Here is a 19,023-nt window from a genome sequence, read left to right on the forward strand (position 1 = left end):
TGAGTTTCCAAGTCCAGCAGAATGCTTTCTCTCCTTCCATGTCCACTTAACGGACCTGGATGACAAAGTAGCATTCATTGAGCACCTATTAGACACTTTGGTTGGTTGGACACTATCCTAGATACCCCCAGTATCTCCTCACGGCCTTGGTATTAGTCATGGCTGTCCAGAGAAACAGAGCTAGTACGATGTTTATAGACAGAAAAGGATTGATTATAAGGACCTGGCAAGTCTGGATCTGCAGGGGGTCTGGTGGGTCTCAGATGCAGGAGGGCTATGTTGCACTTCCGCTCACAGCCAGCGTGAGGACAAAGGCCATCAGCTGGAGGACCAGCAGAGCTGGTGCTGCAGGCAAAGACTAAGGGCTGCAGGCTGGAGTTTTTCCCTTGCTCACGTGAGACAGGTTTGGTTTGGTTTGGTTTGGTTTGGTTTTTAGGCCTTCAACTCAATGGATGAGATCCACCCACAGGGTGGAGGACAACCTGCTGTACTCAAAGCCTACCAATTTCAACATGGATCTCACCCAAACCCACCCTCACCTCACAGAAATGCCCAGAACAAAGTCTGACCAGTTATGGTCAGTCAAGTTAATATGAAATTGACCATCTGAAAGGTATCTATTGCTTCTCCATATAAGGAGACTGAGGCTCAGAGGAGTTTAGTGACAGACCCAAATTCAGTGGCTGGCTGGAGGTCAGGCTGCAATCCAACCCTGCCTCTGACTTCAGAAGGTGGGGGTGGGGTGAGTAGAATTGATTCTCACCTGGAAAGAAAGTCTAGGCCTCCTGTCCCCACGTTGACCTTCAAACAAGTATTCAGTCAACTAGCACCTATTTGAGCTGTCAGTGAACTAAAATCTCAGAGTCAAGAGCAAAAAGTGGCAAAATGTGCAACAGGTCTCATTTTCTGTGTGGCCCAGGAACTCGGGGTGGAGGCTGAGACAGCCCCTCAAGTCACACCAAAAGTGGATGCCAGTGCCAGCACCAGGTCCCAGCTTATCCACTTCTCCTGCTTTGAGACTGATTTCCTTTCTCAGGTGACCCTGGGTGACCTCAGAGAAGATTAAGGGCTCAGACTTTGAGATGAGCACTGGTATCAATTTCTGTTCCCAGGGACTGTGCCACTGCCCACTAGGGCCAGAGAACAGACGCTACAAAAGCCACTCTGGCAGCAAGTGAACAGCAGAAGTATTTCCTTAGGACAACCAAACAAGGTATGCAGAAGTCACATGGCAGCATCTCAAACTCCCACAGTAGCACTTGATCTGGTGGCTCTAATACAGTTGCCAGGAGGTCAACTTCCTCCACACCGGCCCCAGGTTGGCTCCAGACCTGATACAGAGTGCCCACCTCTTCCTAGAAGTGGGCTGCAGAAGCACTGCTGACACCTAGTGGCCAAGACAGTGGCAGCAGCTGAAAGCCAGGATTCCTGATTTTCTCTCCTGGGGACTGAGAAATCCTGACCCTTGTTGGGCCCCGGAAAACCCAGGAGTCTGTGACATTTCCCAGGAGGGAGGCCCTGAGGTGGGAAAGAGAGGTGGGACCAGGGCCCATGGTGCCCTTATCCTCTCATTAACTTCAGTATTAAAAGAAATGTGACCTCATTTGTCACTCTAAGCCGTCAAGGGACACCTATGATAAAAAGCACAGAAAGGCTTGCAGCTTTTTCTGGATTCCACTCCCGAAAGGGGCCAAGACATCGAGGGTCAGACCACGTCTGAGGCCTCTTGACGTCCACTCTTCTCAGCCACATGTCATCTACCACTCTGTCTACTGTCCACTGTACTCCACAGACACATCAGATGTGACTATTGCAATTAAATTAATTAAAACTACATTAAGGGCTGGGGGATGTAGCTCAAATGGTACAGCACCTGCCTAGAAGTGTGAGGCCCTGAGTTCAAACCCCAGTCCCATCAAAAAAGAAACACTACGTTAAAAACTAAGTTCTAGCTGGCCATGTGTAGTCACACACCTGTGATCCCAGCACTGGGGAGGCTGAGGCAGGAGGCTGAGGAGTTGGAGGCCAGTCTGGACTACACAGACTGTCTCAAAAAAAACGAAGAAAACTTACTTCAGTAACGCCAGGCACATTTTGAAGAATTGATAGCCATGAGTGACTAGGGGCAGCACAGATTATAGAATCTTCTTCACACTCGTCACAGAAAGTCAGAATGGACAATATAGGTGCAGAGGCTAGAAATTTTTTTGCCTGGGTGTCTTAAATCCTTTTCTTCCCCCCCCCCCTCATTTTCTTTGACTAGAAGAAAAGGCAGAGCTGGGCTCCTATGGCTCACGCCTGTAATCGTAGCTACTCAGGAGGCAGAGATCACAGTTTGAAGCCAACCCGGGCAAAGAGTTCGCAAGACCCTATCTTAAAAAGACCCTTCACAGAACGGGGCTTGTGGAGTGGCTCGAGTTGTAGGCCCTGAGTAAACCCCAGTAACCACAAAGAAGAAGAGGAAGGAAGGAAGGAAGAAGGGAAGGAGGGAAGGAGAGAAGGAGGGAAGCAGGGAAGGAGGGAAGGAAGGAGCAGAGATGTGGGTGGACCTGCTATCTTGTGACCCTTTACCAGCAGGCCAGTGAAGATGACAGAGAAGAGACTGACACAGTTTGGCTGGAACTAAGTTTCTCCAGATGCCACCTCACTCACGGGCCTCTCTCCAGGAACATGAGCCACGTGGGCGTGCGTGCTGAGCTGTTTGGAACTGGAGGTTCAGACAGGACCTTCTCCCCCTTGCTTACTGGTCGCGAGAAATAACTTTTTCCTCAAAGATTACAACAAAGGAGAGCTGCTTGGGTGAAAAATGTCTGGGACTCTGATTTTGGCTAAAAGAAGAGAGCTTTGGCACACAGAGTAGCCTGATTTGAAAGCCAAAAAAAAAAAAAAGCCTGAGCCAGAGCCCATCGATCTGACCACCAAGATCACCCATGGGGTCTCCAAGTGCCCATCTGTGCCCCCGGCACTGCTCTAAGCTCCAGGGGTGCAGCTGTGAGCTGCACAAAAAACTTCCCTCATGGTGCTTGCACAGGAAGGCGAGATCACAGCATAAGTAACTGTCACATCAGTACCGCAGAACCAGGCCAGCGGGTGATGATATGAATGTCACCTGCCTCACTCTGAACACCCATCCTATTCTGTACCAGGAGGCACTGTGCTCTCTGAGCATGGCAGACTCCCCACCGTCCTCACGGCTACCATGTCAGGTCTTGGATATTGTTCTTCTTTTCTACATGTGCACACATTCTCAGAGAAGTAAAGCAAGTGGCCCCAAATCCAGCCCCGGTACCAGATAAGCCAGTGTTCTAAACCCCGTCACTACTTCCATATGGTGGAGGAAAGCATGAGCTGTCAACTATCCAGTGATTCTAGAATCTTCGGGAGAACCCATAATTCTTCCCCAGGGGTAAAGACAGATACAGCATAATGCATCCTATGATAGGAAAACAGAATTTGTTATGGAAACTCAGAAAGGGCACATACACCAGACTTGTGGGTGAGGAGTGGAGCTATCAAGGAAAGCTTCCCAGAGGAGGTGATGTGTCCATGAAGTCCCAAGGGCAGGGAGAAGGAAGAGGTTGAAAATGTGGGGAGGGGAGGACGATACACTGGGCAAAGGGAACTGAAGTGTTCCAGACTAGAAGGAGCAAGGTATTCAGATGGGTAGTGTTCACTTTGGAAGGAGAAATGGAAGGTTACAGAGGCCCAATGATGGGGTTCACAAACCTGCTCAGAAAAGCCCACCTGACTCAGAGGGTTGGGGATCATTGTTAAACAGTGCTGCAGATGAGAGCTAGCCAAAATGCCTGTCAGCATCTCCATCTGTGAGGTCACTTGTCACCAGTTTGAGATGTCCATCCCCTGGTGAATATCTGCCCTCTGCTTCTCCACACAGCACTGTGCAGTTTACAAAGCAATTCCAAGTGTGAACTCAACACTGGTGAGTGACAGGGCCAGGGGTCTGCAAGTTCGAGACAGGGCTCCCACCTCTGTGGCACAGTGGGTTTCCCAAACCCAGGGGATGGTGGCCAGTGATCCTGGGAGAACTACAAGCAAGGAAGGAACTCGGAGACCATCCTGGACTTAGGCTGAGGGGGACACACTTGAGCTGAAGTGTAACATGTTGCATAGAAATCACTGCTGTCTGGCCTTAGCCACAGATGGGACTCAGCCCCCGAGGTGTGCCAGATGAGACTGTGCAAGAGCTACTGCCCTGAAGGAAACATGGCACAAGAGCAGCACCTGCCTGCCAGTGCCATGAAGGCACAGCAAACCAATGCTTGAAAAGGATCCATACCTGGCACATCTGCGGATGTTTGCTGTTCTTAAGGAAAACATGGCCGGATTTGACTACTTAAGACTTTCAACACTGGCTGGGCACCAGTGACTCGGCTTACCCTTGTAAATCCTGGCTACTAGGGAAGCTGAGATTGGGAGGATCAAGGTTAGAGGCCAGTCTGGATAAATAGTCCAAAAGACCTCCATCTCCAAAAAAAACCAGAGCAAGTGGATTGGAAGTGCGGCTCAAGCAGTAGAGCGCCTACTTTGTTAAGCACAAAGCCCTGAGTTCAAACACCAGTCCCACAAGAAAAAAAAAAATCTTTCAACACTGGACAGGAGTCATGGCTCAAATGATAAAGTACTTGCCTAGCAAGCACAGGGCCCTGAATTCAAACCCTAGCATTGCAAAAAACAAATTAAAAAAAAAAAAAAACACTTTAACGAGGTGTGGTGGTGTACACCTGTAATCCCAGCACTAGGGAGGCTGAGAAAGGAGGATGGCGAGTTCAAAGCCAGCCTGAGCTACATAACAAGACTGTCTCAACAATAACAAAATACCTTTCAGCATCTACTTATCAAATAACAATAACAACCAGAATGTAAAAACCAGAAACCAGGGCAAAGTTTGCCACAAAAACTCTATTCCAAGTTTCTTACCAAAAGTTCTTACACCTCAGTGAATAAAACACTACACCCCGCTGAGTATTGAGGCAGAAACTTCAGGAACAGTCATTCCCCACTTAGGCAGTCCTTATTCACCCAGTGAATTTCACTATTAGTGAGGGTAACAAACAGTGGCTCCGAGATGTAAAATTCTCCGATGGTGGGTAAATATTTTGGTCCCTATTGCTTGATCCATGGCACGGTCTTTCACTGGTGGCTTAGCTGGCTGGAGGAAGCTGACATCTTCAATCCTGCAGGACCAGCAAAATGCAATGTGACATGCTGCTGTTGCTTTAGAGGCCTTCAGGGTAATTCGAGGACCCAGGGAGTCCAGGAGTGCAAAAGGGAGAGTCTTGAGGTCACTGATGTGAGATGTGGGCTAAGGGTCCCCTTTGCTGCGGGATGGAGCCGGGGGCCTCAGGAGACTCGCATGGCTCTTTGCATTGGGCTGACCTGTCTCCCAGCTCAGCCTCAGGGGTCATAAACAGTCACTTCCAGGCAGAATTTGGGGGCTCAGTCGGTTCTGTGTTTTCCAAACAATGTTCCTTGGAACCTTGAGAGTCACCCCAGGACAACAGGGGTGTGGAACCAAAACAGCCCTGCACTGCCACATCCTTCCGCCATGATGCTCTGCCTCGCCACAGGCCCAGAACAATGGAACCAGCTGAGCACGGACTGAAACCCGAGCCAAAATCAATCTCTCCTATGTCGCTTTTCTCAGGTATTTGTCATGAAAAACTAACACCCAGCACAAGCCAGAACTACCTAGCCAAGCCACTCCCAAATGTCTAACTCACAGAAAGAGTGACAGTAAATGCTTATTTTTGCATCAAATCATTAAATTCTGGTGATCTGTCAATGTAGCAAGACAGTGGAGGCCACAAAAGAAACAGACAGGCTGTGTTCTGACAAGGAGACAGGGGGAGGGGATGGCAAAGCAGAGAGATAAAACTTAAAGAATTGAAACATGAAGGTCACAAAGCACTGGGGAAATGAAATAGCCAATGGAGTCACATGCAGCCACATGTGGGTTGAGCTTTCCTTTTTGCCTCTGTACCTGCTTGCAAGGGTACATCCAAGGTGAGACCCCTTTGTTCTCGGGGCTCAGCCTTTGGACACGAGTCCGCTGGGTCTGTGCCAGCACAATAAATGTTGCTTCCTGCTAATCTGCCTCAGAGACTCCTAACTCAGCTCATAATTTCCCGCAATAATGCAGCCACTCATATAGCTTATGCATGTGTCCTCTAAGGAGAACGCATGTTAATCCTGAACTCCTAGGCTGCCCGTGGAGCACAAATGCCCTGGACTCGAACTCAGAGACTGGATCTGGTTTTGCTTCCACCTCATGTGAGCTCTGAGGTCCTGGAAGATGCTTCAGGCCCTGGACCTCAGGTTCTCAAATGCTTTTCAGAGGGAAGGGGAAGGTGCTAGGCTAAATATCCCTCAGACCCCCTCAGCTCCAACCTTCTACTGCTATGGAAGCCCAGCTGGGTCCCGGTCCCCAACTCAAGGCTGCACAACTCAAGGATCCCACATTCCTGACAGATACAGGGAGCAACACTGTAATGATTCAAAAAGCCACCCCACACCCCCAATTTGCATTCACCCAGAACCTCCAAATGCGGCTTTGTTTGGAAATGGAGCCTTTGCAGATGTAATTAACCTGAGACCACTGTAGATTTGGCACGGGGTCTGGAGTGTGGATCAAGTGGTACAGTGCTAGCTGGAGGCCCTGAGTTCAAACCCCAGTACTGAAAACAAAATTTTTTTTCCCCAATGTCTGGTATCTCTAAAAGATAAAGAGGGAGATATAGGCACAAGGGCAGAACATGCAGGAAAGACGCCACGTGACAGTGGAGACAGAAATGGAGAGATGCTACCAGGCAAGAAGCAAGCAGTGCCAGCGGCCACTAGAAGCCAGAAGAGGGACGTAGTGTGGGTTCCCCTCTGGCCCTCCAGAAAGTTCAAAACTGAGGACACCTTATTTCCAAACTTCTGTACTCCTGAACTGTGAGGGGATAATTCCTATTGTTTAAAGCCATTTAGTTTAGGGTTCTTTGTTTCACAGCAATGGACATCTAACACAGGCCCTAAGACCACATGGAAGAGCAGGTGGAACCACACAGTGCCGAACAATACAGGGTAGGGAAAGGGGCGAAGGAGTTCAAGACAAGGCCAGAAAGAAGGGTGGTCAAGACGAAGACCATGCACATCTCATGAAGGCTCTCAGATTAGGTGTACTGGTCCTGGAAGCAGTGAGAAGACCTGGGCTCCATCCCCAGCATTGCAAAATAAAAAATAAAATGGAAGTGGGGCACCAATGACTCATGCCTGTAATCCTAGCTACTTGGGAGGCTGAGATCCAGAGGATCACAGTGCAGGCCATCCCAAGCAAAAAGTGAAACTGTATCTCAAAAATAACCAAAGCAAAAAGGGCTAGAAGTGTGTTTCAAGCAATAAAACTCCTGCAAACCACCACAAAGTCCTGAGTTCAAACCCCAAAAATTCCAAAAGATAAACTGTGTTCAGTCTTAATGAGATTTGGGCATTTGACTTGTGTAAAAGCTATTGGCCTCAAAATTTAAATCTAGACCCAGTGGATAAAAACTTCCTCTAGATCACATCTGTTAAGTTGTTTGTACACGCAGGAATGCACTTGCTGAGTGAATTGCCAAGAAAAGGAAAAGGATAGATATGCTTTAAAAACAATTCAAAGAAATGTACTGGGGTCCAGAAAATGCTTGCAAAATTTGCAGGAGTTTTGAGACAATTATAGTGAGTTCTGGGATGACAACCTGGGAACCACTTCACAGAGGCCATTGATAGAAATACCCCCAAAAGACCACAAGATGGCGATATTGCTCCAGGTGTTTCTCCCCATCCCTCCCACCCAAGGCGGCCATGGCTTGCTTTGTTCACAGGAAACAATCATCAGTGCCACGGCGCTTTTTTGTTGTTGTTTGGATGCTTGACTGGGTATTTTTGGCAGTACTGGGGCTTGAACTCAGGTCTTCACATTTGCTAGGCACTCTACCACTTTAGCTACTCATCAGCCCTTTTAATTTTTGTTGTTTTTGTTTTGTTTTAATATTAATATTTGTTTTAATATTTATATTTAATATTTTGGCTTTTTTGGTGGCACTGGAGTTTGAACTCAGGGCCTCACACTTGCAAGGCAGACACTTTTATTGCTTGAGCCACTGCAACGTCAGCCTTCAGCCATTTCCTTCCCATCACCAACCCTAATGTAAAAATAAATCCTACCAGTTCTATTTGTTACATTCTATTTTTTTTTTGTACATTTTATAAATAGTGTTATGGTCTCTGCTCTCAATTGCAAAAGCAGATGAATCAAAATGAACAAAAACCCATGTGAAGTTGATGTTTTTTTCTTTTTGTGAGTTAATGTTCAGAGAGAAGACTTCCCAGGTAAACTGAATGTCATCAGGGTGGAAATAGAGACAGAAGTGCCACTCAAGACAAAGAAAATAGGAGGGGATTGCCAGCACACAGAAGAGGGGACAGAGGATGGGTGCAGTCACAGTTACTTGGGTTTCTGGGGCAAGATGATGACTAGTGACCACTATTCTACTCTGCTTCTGTGGGATCAGCTTTTGCTAGCTTCCATTTGTGGGAACATGTGGTATTTGTCTTTTTGAGCCTGGTTTGTTTCACTTACCATAATGTTCTTCAGTTCCATCAACATTGCCACAAATAACAGGATTTCATTCTTTTTATGGTTGAATAATATTCCAGTGTATATATTACCAGATTTATTTTATCCATTCTTATGACAGTGGGCACTTTCGTTGATTCCCTACTTCAGTTTTTACGAATACTGCTGCCATAAAGATGAGAGTACAGGTGTCTCTTCTATTGATTTCATTTCATTTGCATATACACCCATGAAGAACCTCAATGTATTATAATCTTTTAATGTAATATATAGTTTTTTTAATGTAAAGTCCTTAAAGAGAAGAGTCAGAGCTGGGCATTAGTGGTTCATGCCTGTAATCCTTGCTACTTGGGAGGCTGAGATCAGGAAGATCGAGGTTCAAGGTCAGCCCAGGCAAACAGTTCAAAAGACCCATCTCCAAAATAACCAGAGCAAAATGGACTAGAAGTGTGGCTCAAGAAGTAGAGTGCCTGCTTGGTGAGTGTGAAGTCCTGAGTTCAAATCCCAGTCCCACCAAAAAAAAAAAAAGAGAGAAAGAGTCAAGGAGTCTGGAATCCTAGCACTGGTCTTTCAAGTCAGTCAGGAAAGAGGGACTGTGGAAATTGAAGAGGACAAGACAACACCCACAAGGAGGAGATGACAATGTCAGGCTATAGTGTGTGCCAGGGTGATACTCTGCTCTGTCTCCCCAAACAGAGCCTTAGATCTCCTCAGCCACTGTCTGACCAAAGCCTCAAAATAAGCTATGGATTCCAACCTTAGAATTAAGGAACCAATTTTAGCACCAGAAAGAATTCAAATCCTTCCTTAGTCCTGCCTCCATAACCTGGGGGAGGCAGCTAGGGACATCTGAACCCTCAAGAAATCATATGCATGGGTGCTGTCCTCAAGAGAAGAGCCAGCTTCACCAGCTGTCACAGGGCTTCAGAGTTACCCCTTGTCCCTTCACACCAACCAAAAATAAAGTATAAAAGAACCACTGTATCCTTACTGGTAATGCTTACCCCATTCTTCATTAGTGATCATCTTAGTCCTTTAAATCTGATGACCAAAGAATCCTTTAACAACAAAAACTGTCACATGAAACTAAGAAAAATAAGTAGAAATAGATTCTCCTGCTAAAGTCATTTACTTTATGAAATGCCACAAGACCTATCTTTGAGTGACAGGATGAAACCAAGCACAAATGAGCTATTACCTATATTTGAGATTTTATATCCATTTGACATAATTTAGAACTTGCAATAGCAAACTGCTGTTTGGTTCTTTGGGTTACAGATATTTAAATGTATTCATTTCACAGCTCTGAGAAGAAAGCAACAATGACTACACTGATTTAGTAACAAAGGTACCCAAGTTTATTAGCAAATGTGCTTTGCTCTACAGTCCATGAAATTGACTTCAGAAATCATTTTGGAGATAGATACAAATGTAGATACATATTTATTCACAGAAAATGTCATTTCCGGCTTCACTATTAAACATAGCTACCATAGTCAGTTCACAAAAAAAGCATAAAGTGCAAAAGCTCCATTTCAAAAGGCCTTGAACTACCCCCAAAGCAATGGAGATTAGTGCTGCATCAGCCAGTGGGCACGCCACCCTTACACAGCACACATGAAGTAGAAAACAAGGCACGGGTCTGGAAATACTCTTTCTCTGATGACATATTGTGGCTATAAAATGTCCTTTCAATATGGTTTAACATGTAGAGAAAGACACAACAACCAGTCCTTTAGAGGAGGGACCATGTTTTTAAAGTCTGAAGGAGGCTGATGTCTATAAAATCCATTGAGCATCCCAGCCTGGTCCAAGATGTCTCTCTGACCAGCTGAAGCAATAGCACGCAGGTCAAGCCCTAGCTAGGAAGGCTTCAAGCCCAGCTGGGGAGAAGAATCTAGGAGAAGGGCCCTGGCTGTGCAAGCTACATCCAGAGACAGCTCCAAGTCAGGCCAAGGGATAAAGTCAGGGAAGGCTCAATGCCCAATCCCAGAGCCTTCACCATGGCCCTGGCTCAGGGAAGCAGAAGGAACTGGTGAGAGTTTTTACACACCTGAGAACATTAAACAGAATAGGTGGCAGTATTTTTACAAAGCCTGTGTTCGGTGACCATCAAGCTTTGTCCCCCAACAGAACATCTTTGATCTAGAATAAATGTTTTAGGCACTCTTCATTGGACAGGCACAGAGTTCCCAAAATTGTAGCCCATTACCAAATGGATGCAGATTTGTCACTCCCACACACCTGAAGTGCTTGTTTTATAATAATGTAATCATAAAGGGAAGAAGTATTTCTTTTTCTAATATTCATCAAACACTATAAAACAAGAATCACAGATGGAAATGATCACATCAATGGGTTTTCTATCCTAAATTCAGTTCCTGCTGGGTATAGCTCTCACACAGATTCTATCCAGAACAAAATCTGATGAACATGCTAAGTGACATAGCCATGACCCAACTCCTAAATGTCAAGTCTACTGGGAGGGATGGAAATTCTTGATTGTACATTAATGAAATAGGCTTTATTTAAAAAAAAATTTGAACACATCTAAATCTATGAAGTTACATATTGAACACCTGTATTCTGTAACTTGTTAATCTAAGTGCAGAAACAGTGTCAAAGAGTAGCATTCAGTTCATTATCTCTAAGCCCCATTCATGTGAGGCTTGATAGAAAGGGAAGATCCAGTAGTAAGTCTGAGAGCCAGTGATCAGCACTCAAGTATACAGCCAAACTCTAGTGCATTCCATACTTGCTCCTTGTGAAGTACACACAACTGGTGCTCAGATTCCATTCAAGTTACACGATAAACCATCGACATTAAAGGCGCCTATTTATAACTACATTAGGAAAAAGATGAGAAGGAAATGAGGAAATACACCCAAATACCAAAGTATTCACAATGGACATTCTCGGGCAAGAGAAATATGGGTTACCTTTTTTCTTCTACAACTTTTCTGTAGTTTGTATGTTTGTTTTAAAGATCAGGTAGTGCTTTGATATCAATCTGAATGATGCCTTAACCTAACTGAAATTAAAATCAGTAATTTCTACTCTCCTAATTTATGCTGGCAAGCCATAGTTATTTCTGTTCAAAAGTAGAGTTTTGTTTTGTCCTCCTCAAATATACTCCATTCAACTTTTTTTTCCCCAGCTCTCATCTTTTTGGAACCAGTTTCTAGAAGGGCATACTGCTTTTCTATCAAAACCTCTGACATCTTAATCATTTGTCTTACTGCAGAGGGAACTGCCCTGTGTGTCAGGACACTTAATTCCTTTTCTCCAGGCTTATTCAATGTACCCATCAGTAACATTTTATCCCTCCTTCCAGGGGCTGGCATCGGGGGTGTCAGCAGACCCCCCAGGGAATAAGTACTTTTCCTGATAAAGACAAATGGTCCCTTTTTGACTGTTAGTACAATGCTCCTGTCACCAAGGAATCTTCAGGACAAATTAAATCTTGCAAACACACAAAAAAATATTTCCTACATTCTACTTTTTCTTATCCATGCTTCCATACTAAAACAGTTGCGCTTAAAGTATAGCAAACTTCTCCTTTAGAGCATTTTTATACTGAGGCATAGATGAGGCTAGCATGCATGCCTGGTACGGTCAACCAGAAAAGAGCATGCTCCATTTTCCTTTAAAAAATTTTAGACTGAAACCCAGAAGACTTAACAGCAGTTCTACTCCATGAACCACAGGTCTCAGAGAGGTACATTAGAGGTTCCACAAACATTCAATTCAAAATCATTTTAAATGTACCTTAAAAATACAGTAAGGCAACATGTACACTGATTCAATATCAAATTTTTCTATCTTGCAAGTCACCAATTTGTTTTAATTTCCATCTTCACAACCTGATATATTATTAAGTAAATGCTATAAATTTAACCTGAAGACACATTTGATAAAATGCAACTTATTTTACACATTGGGGTTCCATAAACACTTCTTACTACAAACAGGTTTCTGCTGCTAAAATAACATGAAAACCATCAAGGAATAAACTCATTCATTTTTAAATTCTAAATTAAAGTTGCTTATTGGCCTTTCACTCTGGATCTTGTACAAATCTTAATCAGAATAAGAGTTCCTGAATATGCTAGAAACTGTTCTCTTTAAATATTTAGGACAGTGACATGATGCCTGTCCATCGTCTTTCCTGCCCTCTCCCCACAATGGAATGTTACAAAGCAGGAGATGCCTGAGTTACAGTGAGTTCCCTGAGATCCATAGTTCCTAGCCCTCCTACCCTGAGGACAGTCTTGAAGCCTGCCATTTAGCCCAGTGGAGAGATTATTGTAGCCTGTGTCACATTAGGTGAGAAAAACCCAGAAGGCCACAGATTGACCCCACTACCAGTGACCCCAGCCAATCAGTGTGTAGTGATTGCCAGCATGTGAAAAAAGCCAGCAGTCAGATGCTCTAAGAAACCACAGGAAGCACCTGGTACTGTGAGAGTATGAAGCAGAATCCCCACCCGAAATGGCAGAGAAATAAGAAGCGAGATTCTCGAGGGTAATTTCTGGAACAGTGTTGCATTCTGGGAGGCCTCAAATTAGAAAAAGTTTCAGAAACTGTGTATTTGCTCCAAAATTCCAACCAAGACCCCCACCACAATTGAAGAGAGTTCTTTGGTAATCTTACAGGGGCCAGTTATATTTGAGGCTACTGAGCTGGGGGAAGTGGGATAGAAACCATGTCAACAGTTTAAGAAGTTGTACTTATCTTCAAGAATGGAGTGTAGTTTTTGGCCCAGAGGGTTTTACTCACCAGCTTCGCCCTCTGTGAAGTTAAGTCTCCCTCTCTCAGCAGAGGTAGTAGTAAAGGATTCACACATGCATGGGAAGACTGGGTTAGCTGAGACATGTGAGTGAAAACCAGCCTCCTTAGCCACCCTACATGTGTTTCATTTGTTTGGTTTTACTGAAGGAGTGTTTTCCCCAATGAAAAATTTCTGGCACCTTCCATTAGAGAATCAGAGTCTTGTCTGTCAGAGGGGCTGTCTATCAAGAGTAGAGTCCACTCGAAAGAACTGGGAATGGTGGGGTCTGAAGAGGCCACCCTTCTCCAGGATGAGGCACTGGGCTGCTCTGGGGCCAGAGCCCCAGACTGCTCTGCCATGGAAACAAAGGATGCAGCCCCACAAGCCAGTGCACCTGGAAGCAACTCAGAAAACTACTCCTGTCTCAAGCCCTCTACGTTCTGTCTTTGAGAAAAGACAGACACTTCTCCCAGGAATAGTGGAATCCTGGCAGTTCACAGATACCCTAGTGAGAGCACAAGGGAAGAGAATTTTAAAAAGACACACCCCACACCAATTCTTCAAACCCTTGGCTGTCTTTGCTAGCAAATGAAGCCCTGTGCATGAAGGAGAAAATAAGCAGAGAAGCCAGCCTCTCTGCCTTGCCGTCATGTGATCTTGACTGGTGACTTCTTGTGGGCACACAGGAGGGACACATAGGGGACACCGATGAAGGCCCACTTCTCACTGGGCCAGAATTTGATGACCGGGCCTTGCTCAGGGATCTCTGAGGCAGCATCAAAGTAGGCAAAGCACACACAGCCCAGGTAGGCTGCAAGGCAGATGAGGATGTGCCTGCAACAGAAACAGAGGTGAGAGCTGTCCTGACCCAAGCGAAGACACTGCTGCCTGCAGTTTCCCTGATCACCACCACCGCCTCCCCCCCCCCCCGCCCCCCGCCCCAGTCCCCCAACCCTCTCCAGGCTAACCCACCCAGCTCCTGTTACAACCAGAGGTCAGGGCCGCTTACAATTAGAAAGGTATGGAGATGGCCACCAATTTCTGGGTAGCAGGAGGACCATAAATCCTGAGCAATTTGAGCCCAGTCTTAGAATGTTCTAAAAGAGTCCCACCTGATAACTGGAACAAAGACATAAATGCTTTGGGGCTCTACCAAGAACACTGTGTGTGGCCAAAAGATTTAAAGCAACGTATCAAAATGGAAATGAGTGAACACGCAGGAGTGGATCCTGCCTTCTCACTTTAACAACTGGTTGGATAGTTTATGCCCTCAAATAGAAATACAGAAATAAGCCTTTGTTAATTACAGTGCATTCAGACAAATCCTTTTTTTTTGGTGGTGCCAGGGTTTTCAACTCAGGGCTCTCAACTCAGGGCTCAGGGCCTCACACTTGCTAGACAGGCACTCTCTCACTTGAGCCACACTACTCAAGCAGTAAGAGCGCCTGCCCAGCAAGTGCAAGGCCCTAAATTCAAACCCTAATACCATCAAAAAAAAATAAATTTACATTTACTATGCCTATAAAAAGTTTTAATACTAATTTTGATCAAGCAACAGATCATTTAAAGGCGCCTAGGCTTCCTTATATCCTAAACTGAAACTTAATTCCCAATAAAGATTTAAAGTATATTCCAGCTGGATGCCAGTGGTTTATACCCATGGCTCATTCCTGTAATTCTCACTACTCAGGAGGCAGAGATCAGGTAGATAACTGTTCAAGGCCAGCCTGCGCAAGTAGCTCGAGACCCTATCTTGAAAATACCCTACACAGAAACAGGGCTGGTGGAGTGGCTCAAGTGGCAGAGTACCTGCCCAATAAGCATGAGGGCCTGAGTTCAACACCAGTACCTCCTAATATAAAATAAAATACATTCCGACTGGGCCCTGGTGGCTCATGCCTGTAATCCTACTTACTTGGGAGGCTGAGATCAGGAGGATCTTGGTTCAAGGCCAGTACAAACAAATAGTTTGGGAGACTCCCATCTCCAAAATAACCAGAGCAAAATGTTCTGGAGGTGAGACTCAAGTGGTAGAATGCCTGCTTTGCAAGTGCAAAGCCCTGAGTTCAAACCCCAGCCCCATCTAGATAGATAGATGATGGATAGATAGATAATTCCAAAATATATTTTTACAATCTTTGGTGGGGGACGCCCTTCTTAAGATGATACAAGGTCCAGAAATCCTAAAAAAAAAAAAAAAAGTCCTGACAGGTGTGACAACACCAAAGTTTAAAACCAGAATGCCACAAAATATTATTAATATACAGAAAGACAAACAGGAAGCTAGGGGAAACATTTGCACTATGTGACAAAGAACTAAAACTCCATTGCAAAGAACACTAAAAAAATTCATCATTTCAAATGATGTCTGGGATGTGCTTTAAAATGACCAGGATGGAGCTGGTGGAGTGGCTCAAGTGGTAAGAGCACCTGACACCTGCCTAGCAAGCACGACACCAAGTTCAAACGCCAGTACCATCAAAAAATAAAATAAAATAATCAGGATAGGGTGAAGCGTGGGTGGTATGGTATAAATAAGACATAGCCTCCTGTTAATAAGTGCATTTCAGAAGCTGGGTGTTGCCTTTTGGGGGCCTGATATATTGTTCTTTGTGCTTTTGAAAAATATTGCAGGTTTGCATAATAAATGGTACACAGTTATGGAGGCAGTGATGATTGGCTGCTTGCTATGTGAAAGGCAGTAGGTGCCAAATATAACTTGTAAAATAGAAATAACCCATGGAGAACACAAAGAAAATTAAAAGACACACTTCAAAAAGAGGAAACATGGCAAATTTACATTTGTAAAGATGCCCAATATGATTTTTAAAACATGAAAATTTTAGAAAATCATTTTTTTTCATTCAGGTTAACAAAGACTTCAGAGTTAATAATATCCTGTGTCTGTGAATGTGTGAGGAAAAGGCACTCTCCTGCAGACTTTAGTAAAATGTGCTAATTGGGCAAGGGGTGCAGCTTGGTGGCAGAAGTGGCAGAGCATGTGCCTAGCACACATGAGGCCCTAGGCGCCATGCCTAGCATCACTTAGTACACAGTTTGCAAAAGGGAAAAACTGGAAGGAAGCTGAGTATCCAATCTGCATCCGAATTAGTCTGCATCACGTATAGATAGGTGGGACTGGGACTTGAACTCGGGGCTTCAGCTTGCAAAGCAGGAACTCTACTGCTTGAGCCACTCCTCCAATCCACTTTGCTCTGGTTATTTTAGAGATAGGGTCTTACAAACTATTTGCCCAGGTTGGCCTCACTGCCATCCTCCTGATTTCAGCCTCACAAGTAGCTAGGATTACAGACATAAGACACCAGCACCCAGCTTGTTTTAAAAAACAACAACAACAAAAAAAAAAAAAACAGAAAGATGTGTGTTTAGGGGTGCAGTTGGATAGAAAGAAAAAACTTTTTTTTCTTTTTCTCTTGTTCTTTTCCTTTTTTTGTTAGTGTATTTTTGTTGTGTTCTATAGCTTCTATTGTTCTATAGTTTGTTGATAATGATTAACTGAATATTTGAAAATAGCTAGTTAACAGAATTTTTTTTTTTTTTGCAGTGCTGGGGTTTGAACTCAGGGCCTATACCTTGAGCCACTCCACCAACCCTATTTTTGTGATGGGCTTTCCAGATAAGGTCTCACAGACTGTTTGTCTGGGTTGGCTTGGAACCGCAATCCTCCTGATCTCTGCCTCCTGAGTAACTAGGATTACAGGCATGGGCCACCGGCACCAGGCTAGAGAAAATTCTGAAAGTTCCCAACAGAAAAAAATGACATGTCTGAGGTAATAGACATGCCAATTATCTTGTTTTCCTCTTCTTTTATTCATTTATTTATTTATCTTTTGGTAGTACTGGGGTTTGAACCCAGGACCTTGCACCTGCTAGGCAGGCACTCTACCACTTTAGCCACTCTGCCAGCCCAGATATGCCAATTATCTTGATCTGATCATTACACATTATATACAAGTATTAAAATGTCACATCATACTCCTTAAATATGTACAATTGTTATGTGTCAATTGAAGATAAAAAGCATTTTAAAAAATCAGTAAGTAGGAGAGAAATACATGCGTAAGTACTGTAAAATCTGGAAGGAAGTATTTCAGACTGTGAACAATTATCTTTTCTGAGGAGGGGCAGAACTATGATGCCCACTTTCTATACTACTATGTTGTTTAAATTTGTTATTTAAAAAAGTGTATCACCACGCACAGGTGGCTCACACCTGTAATCCTAGCTACTCAGAGGCAGAGATCAGCAGGATCGAGGTTCAAAGCCAGCCCAGGCAAATAGTTCCAAGAGACCCTGTCTCAAAAAAAAAAAAAAGTGGCTCAAGATGTAGGCCCTGAGTTCAAACCCCAGTACTGCAAAAATAAAATAAATAAAATAAAAAAGCATATCAAAAAACAAATAAATAAACATAAACAGACGAAAGAATAAATAAATAAATAAGTACATTACTTTACAACCGGGAGGAAAAGAAGGTTCAATTTTGAAAAAAAGCAGACAGCACATCAAATTTAGAAACAAAATAAGTTTGAGTCAGTTTTCACATAATCTAAATTTTGAATTTTACTGTAATCCCTAGCATGACAAGGGACTTTTACGGATAAAACCGTACAACACCTTGAATGAGGTCATATGTACACGGATGTGTAAGTTTCTCAGACTCAAAGTGTACAGTTAAAATCTGTGCATTTTATGATATGTAAATTCTAACTCAAATGTATAAAGTGTATAAATTCACTAGCATGAGTTGAAGTTAAATCTAAGAAATTTCAGGCAATGGATCTACAACTGAAGATCCCAACATGTGCTGTTTTTGTTTTGTCTTGTCTTTCGCATACTGTTCTGGATGTTCCAAGACTTAAATTTAGCATAGGTTGGGTCACATGGTGTATACATGCAAGTTCAAGTTCATTTGTGCAAGGGAATTTAAGACAAGCCTTTCAAAGTGGTTATCTTGAAGCCACGTGCAGAGACAGGTTAAGCTTTTAAATCTAGATCTAACAAAGCTGCCAAGTCCTCAACCCTAAATCTACTCCTACCACCACCATCCCACCCCCATGCTCTCAATTACCAGGGACACAAGGTAGCCAAAGAGGAGCCACCTGCTCTGGCTCCTTGTCATCTTTTGCGATCAGCAGTCTGGGAGCACAAGAGAAGGAAAGATTACCCTGGGCTTGGACCTGAAGCAGTTCTAGAAGGAAAGCCACTCCCCTTTCCCCCTCAGCTTTCTGGGTGTAGAGTTGGCACACAGTTTTCTAATATGCTTTTTTTTCTTTTTTCTCGTCTCTTAGCTAACCTTCCCAAAATAGAGATGCTCCAATTCCCTATTACTCAACTCCAAGGTTGTTTTTACATAAACAGGCAGGGGATGTTGAACACCTATTTTAGTTCTCTGGTCTTTGTCTCTACCTGTAACAAGAACAGGTGAGACTGTCCCTAGAGGACCTGTGAGGCCTGTGCTTTCACCTGGCCACTCAGACCCGGAAGACAAGGTTCCTTCTGAGGACCATCACATCACACCTGTCCCCAGCTCCCCTCTGTTTTCCCCCCATCTAGCCAGAGCTCAGGTTGCAGACTATTTTCAGGCTCCTTTGTGCTTTAACTACAGAGTTAG

The 19,023-nt window shown here is 44.2% G+C and overlaps 1 protein-coding gene across 5 annotated transcripts in view; it reads right to left on the reverse strand.

Annotated features, from left to right (window-relative positions):
* Window positions 1–19,023, reverse strand: part of Acer2 (alkaline ceramidase 2) — a 55,550-nt gene that overhangs the window by 11,347 nt on the left and 25,180 nt on the right. For 2 of the 5 annotated variants that reach the window (XM_020182415.2, XM_020182414.2), the window contains one exon: window positions 9,956–14,225. The exons of the other annotated variants lie outside the window; for them this stretch is intronic. In XM_020182415.2, the coding sequence (XP_020038004.1) occupies window positions 14,039–14,225 (187 nt within the window). In that variant the 3' untranslated portion in view covers window positions 9,956–14,038. Of the gene's footprint in view, window positions 1–9,955; window positions 14,226–19,023 lie in introns of those variants that run through there. 5 annotated transcript variants of the gene reach the window in all.

This window comes from Castor canadensis, chromosome 13 (assembly GCF_047511655.1).
Source record: "Castor canadensis chromosome 13, mCasCan1.hap1v2, whole genome shotgun sequence".
NCBI lineage: Eukaryota > Metazoa > Chordata > Mammalia > Rodentia > Castoridae > Castor > Castor canadensis.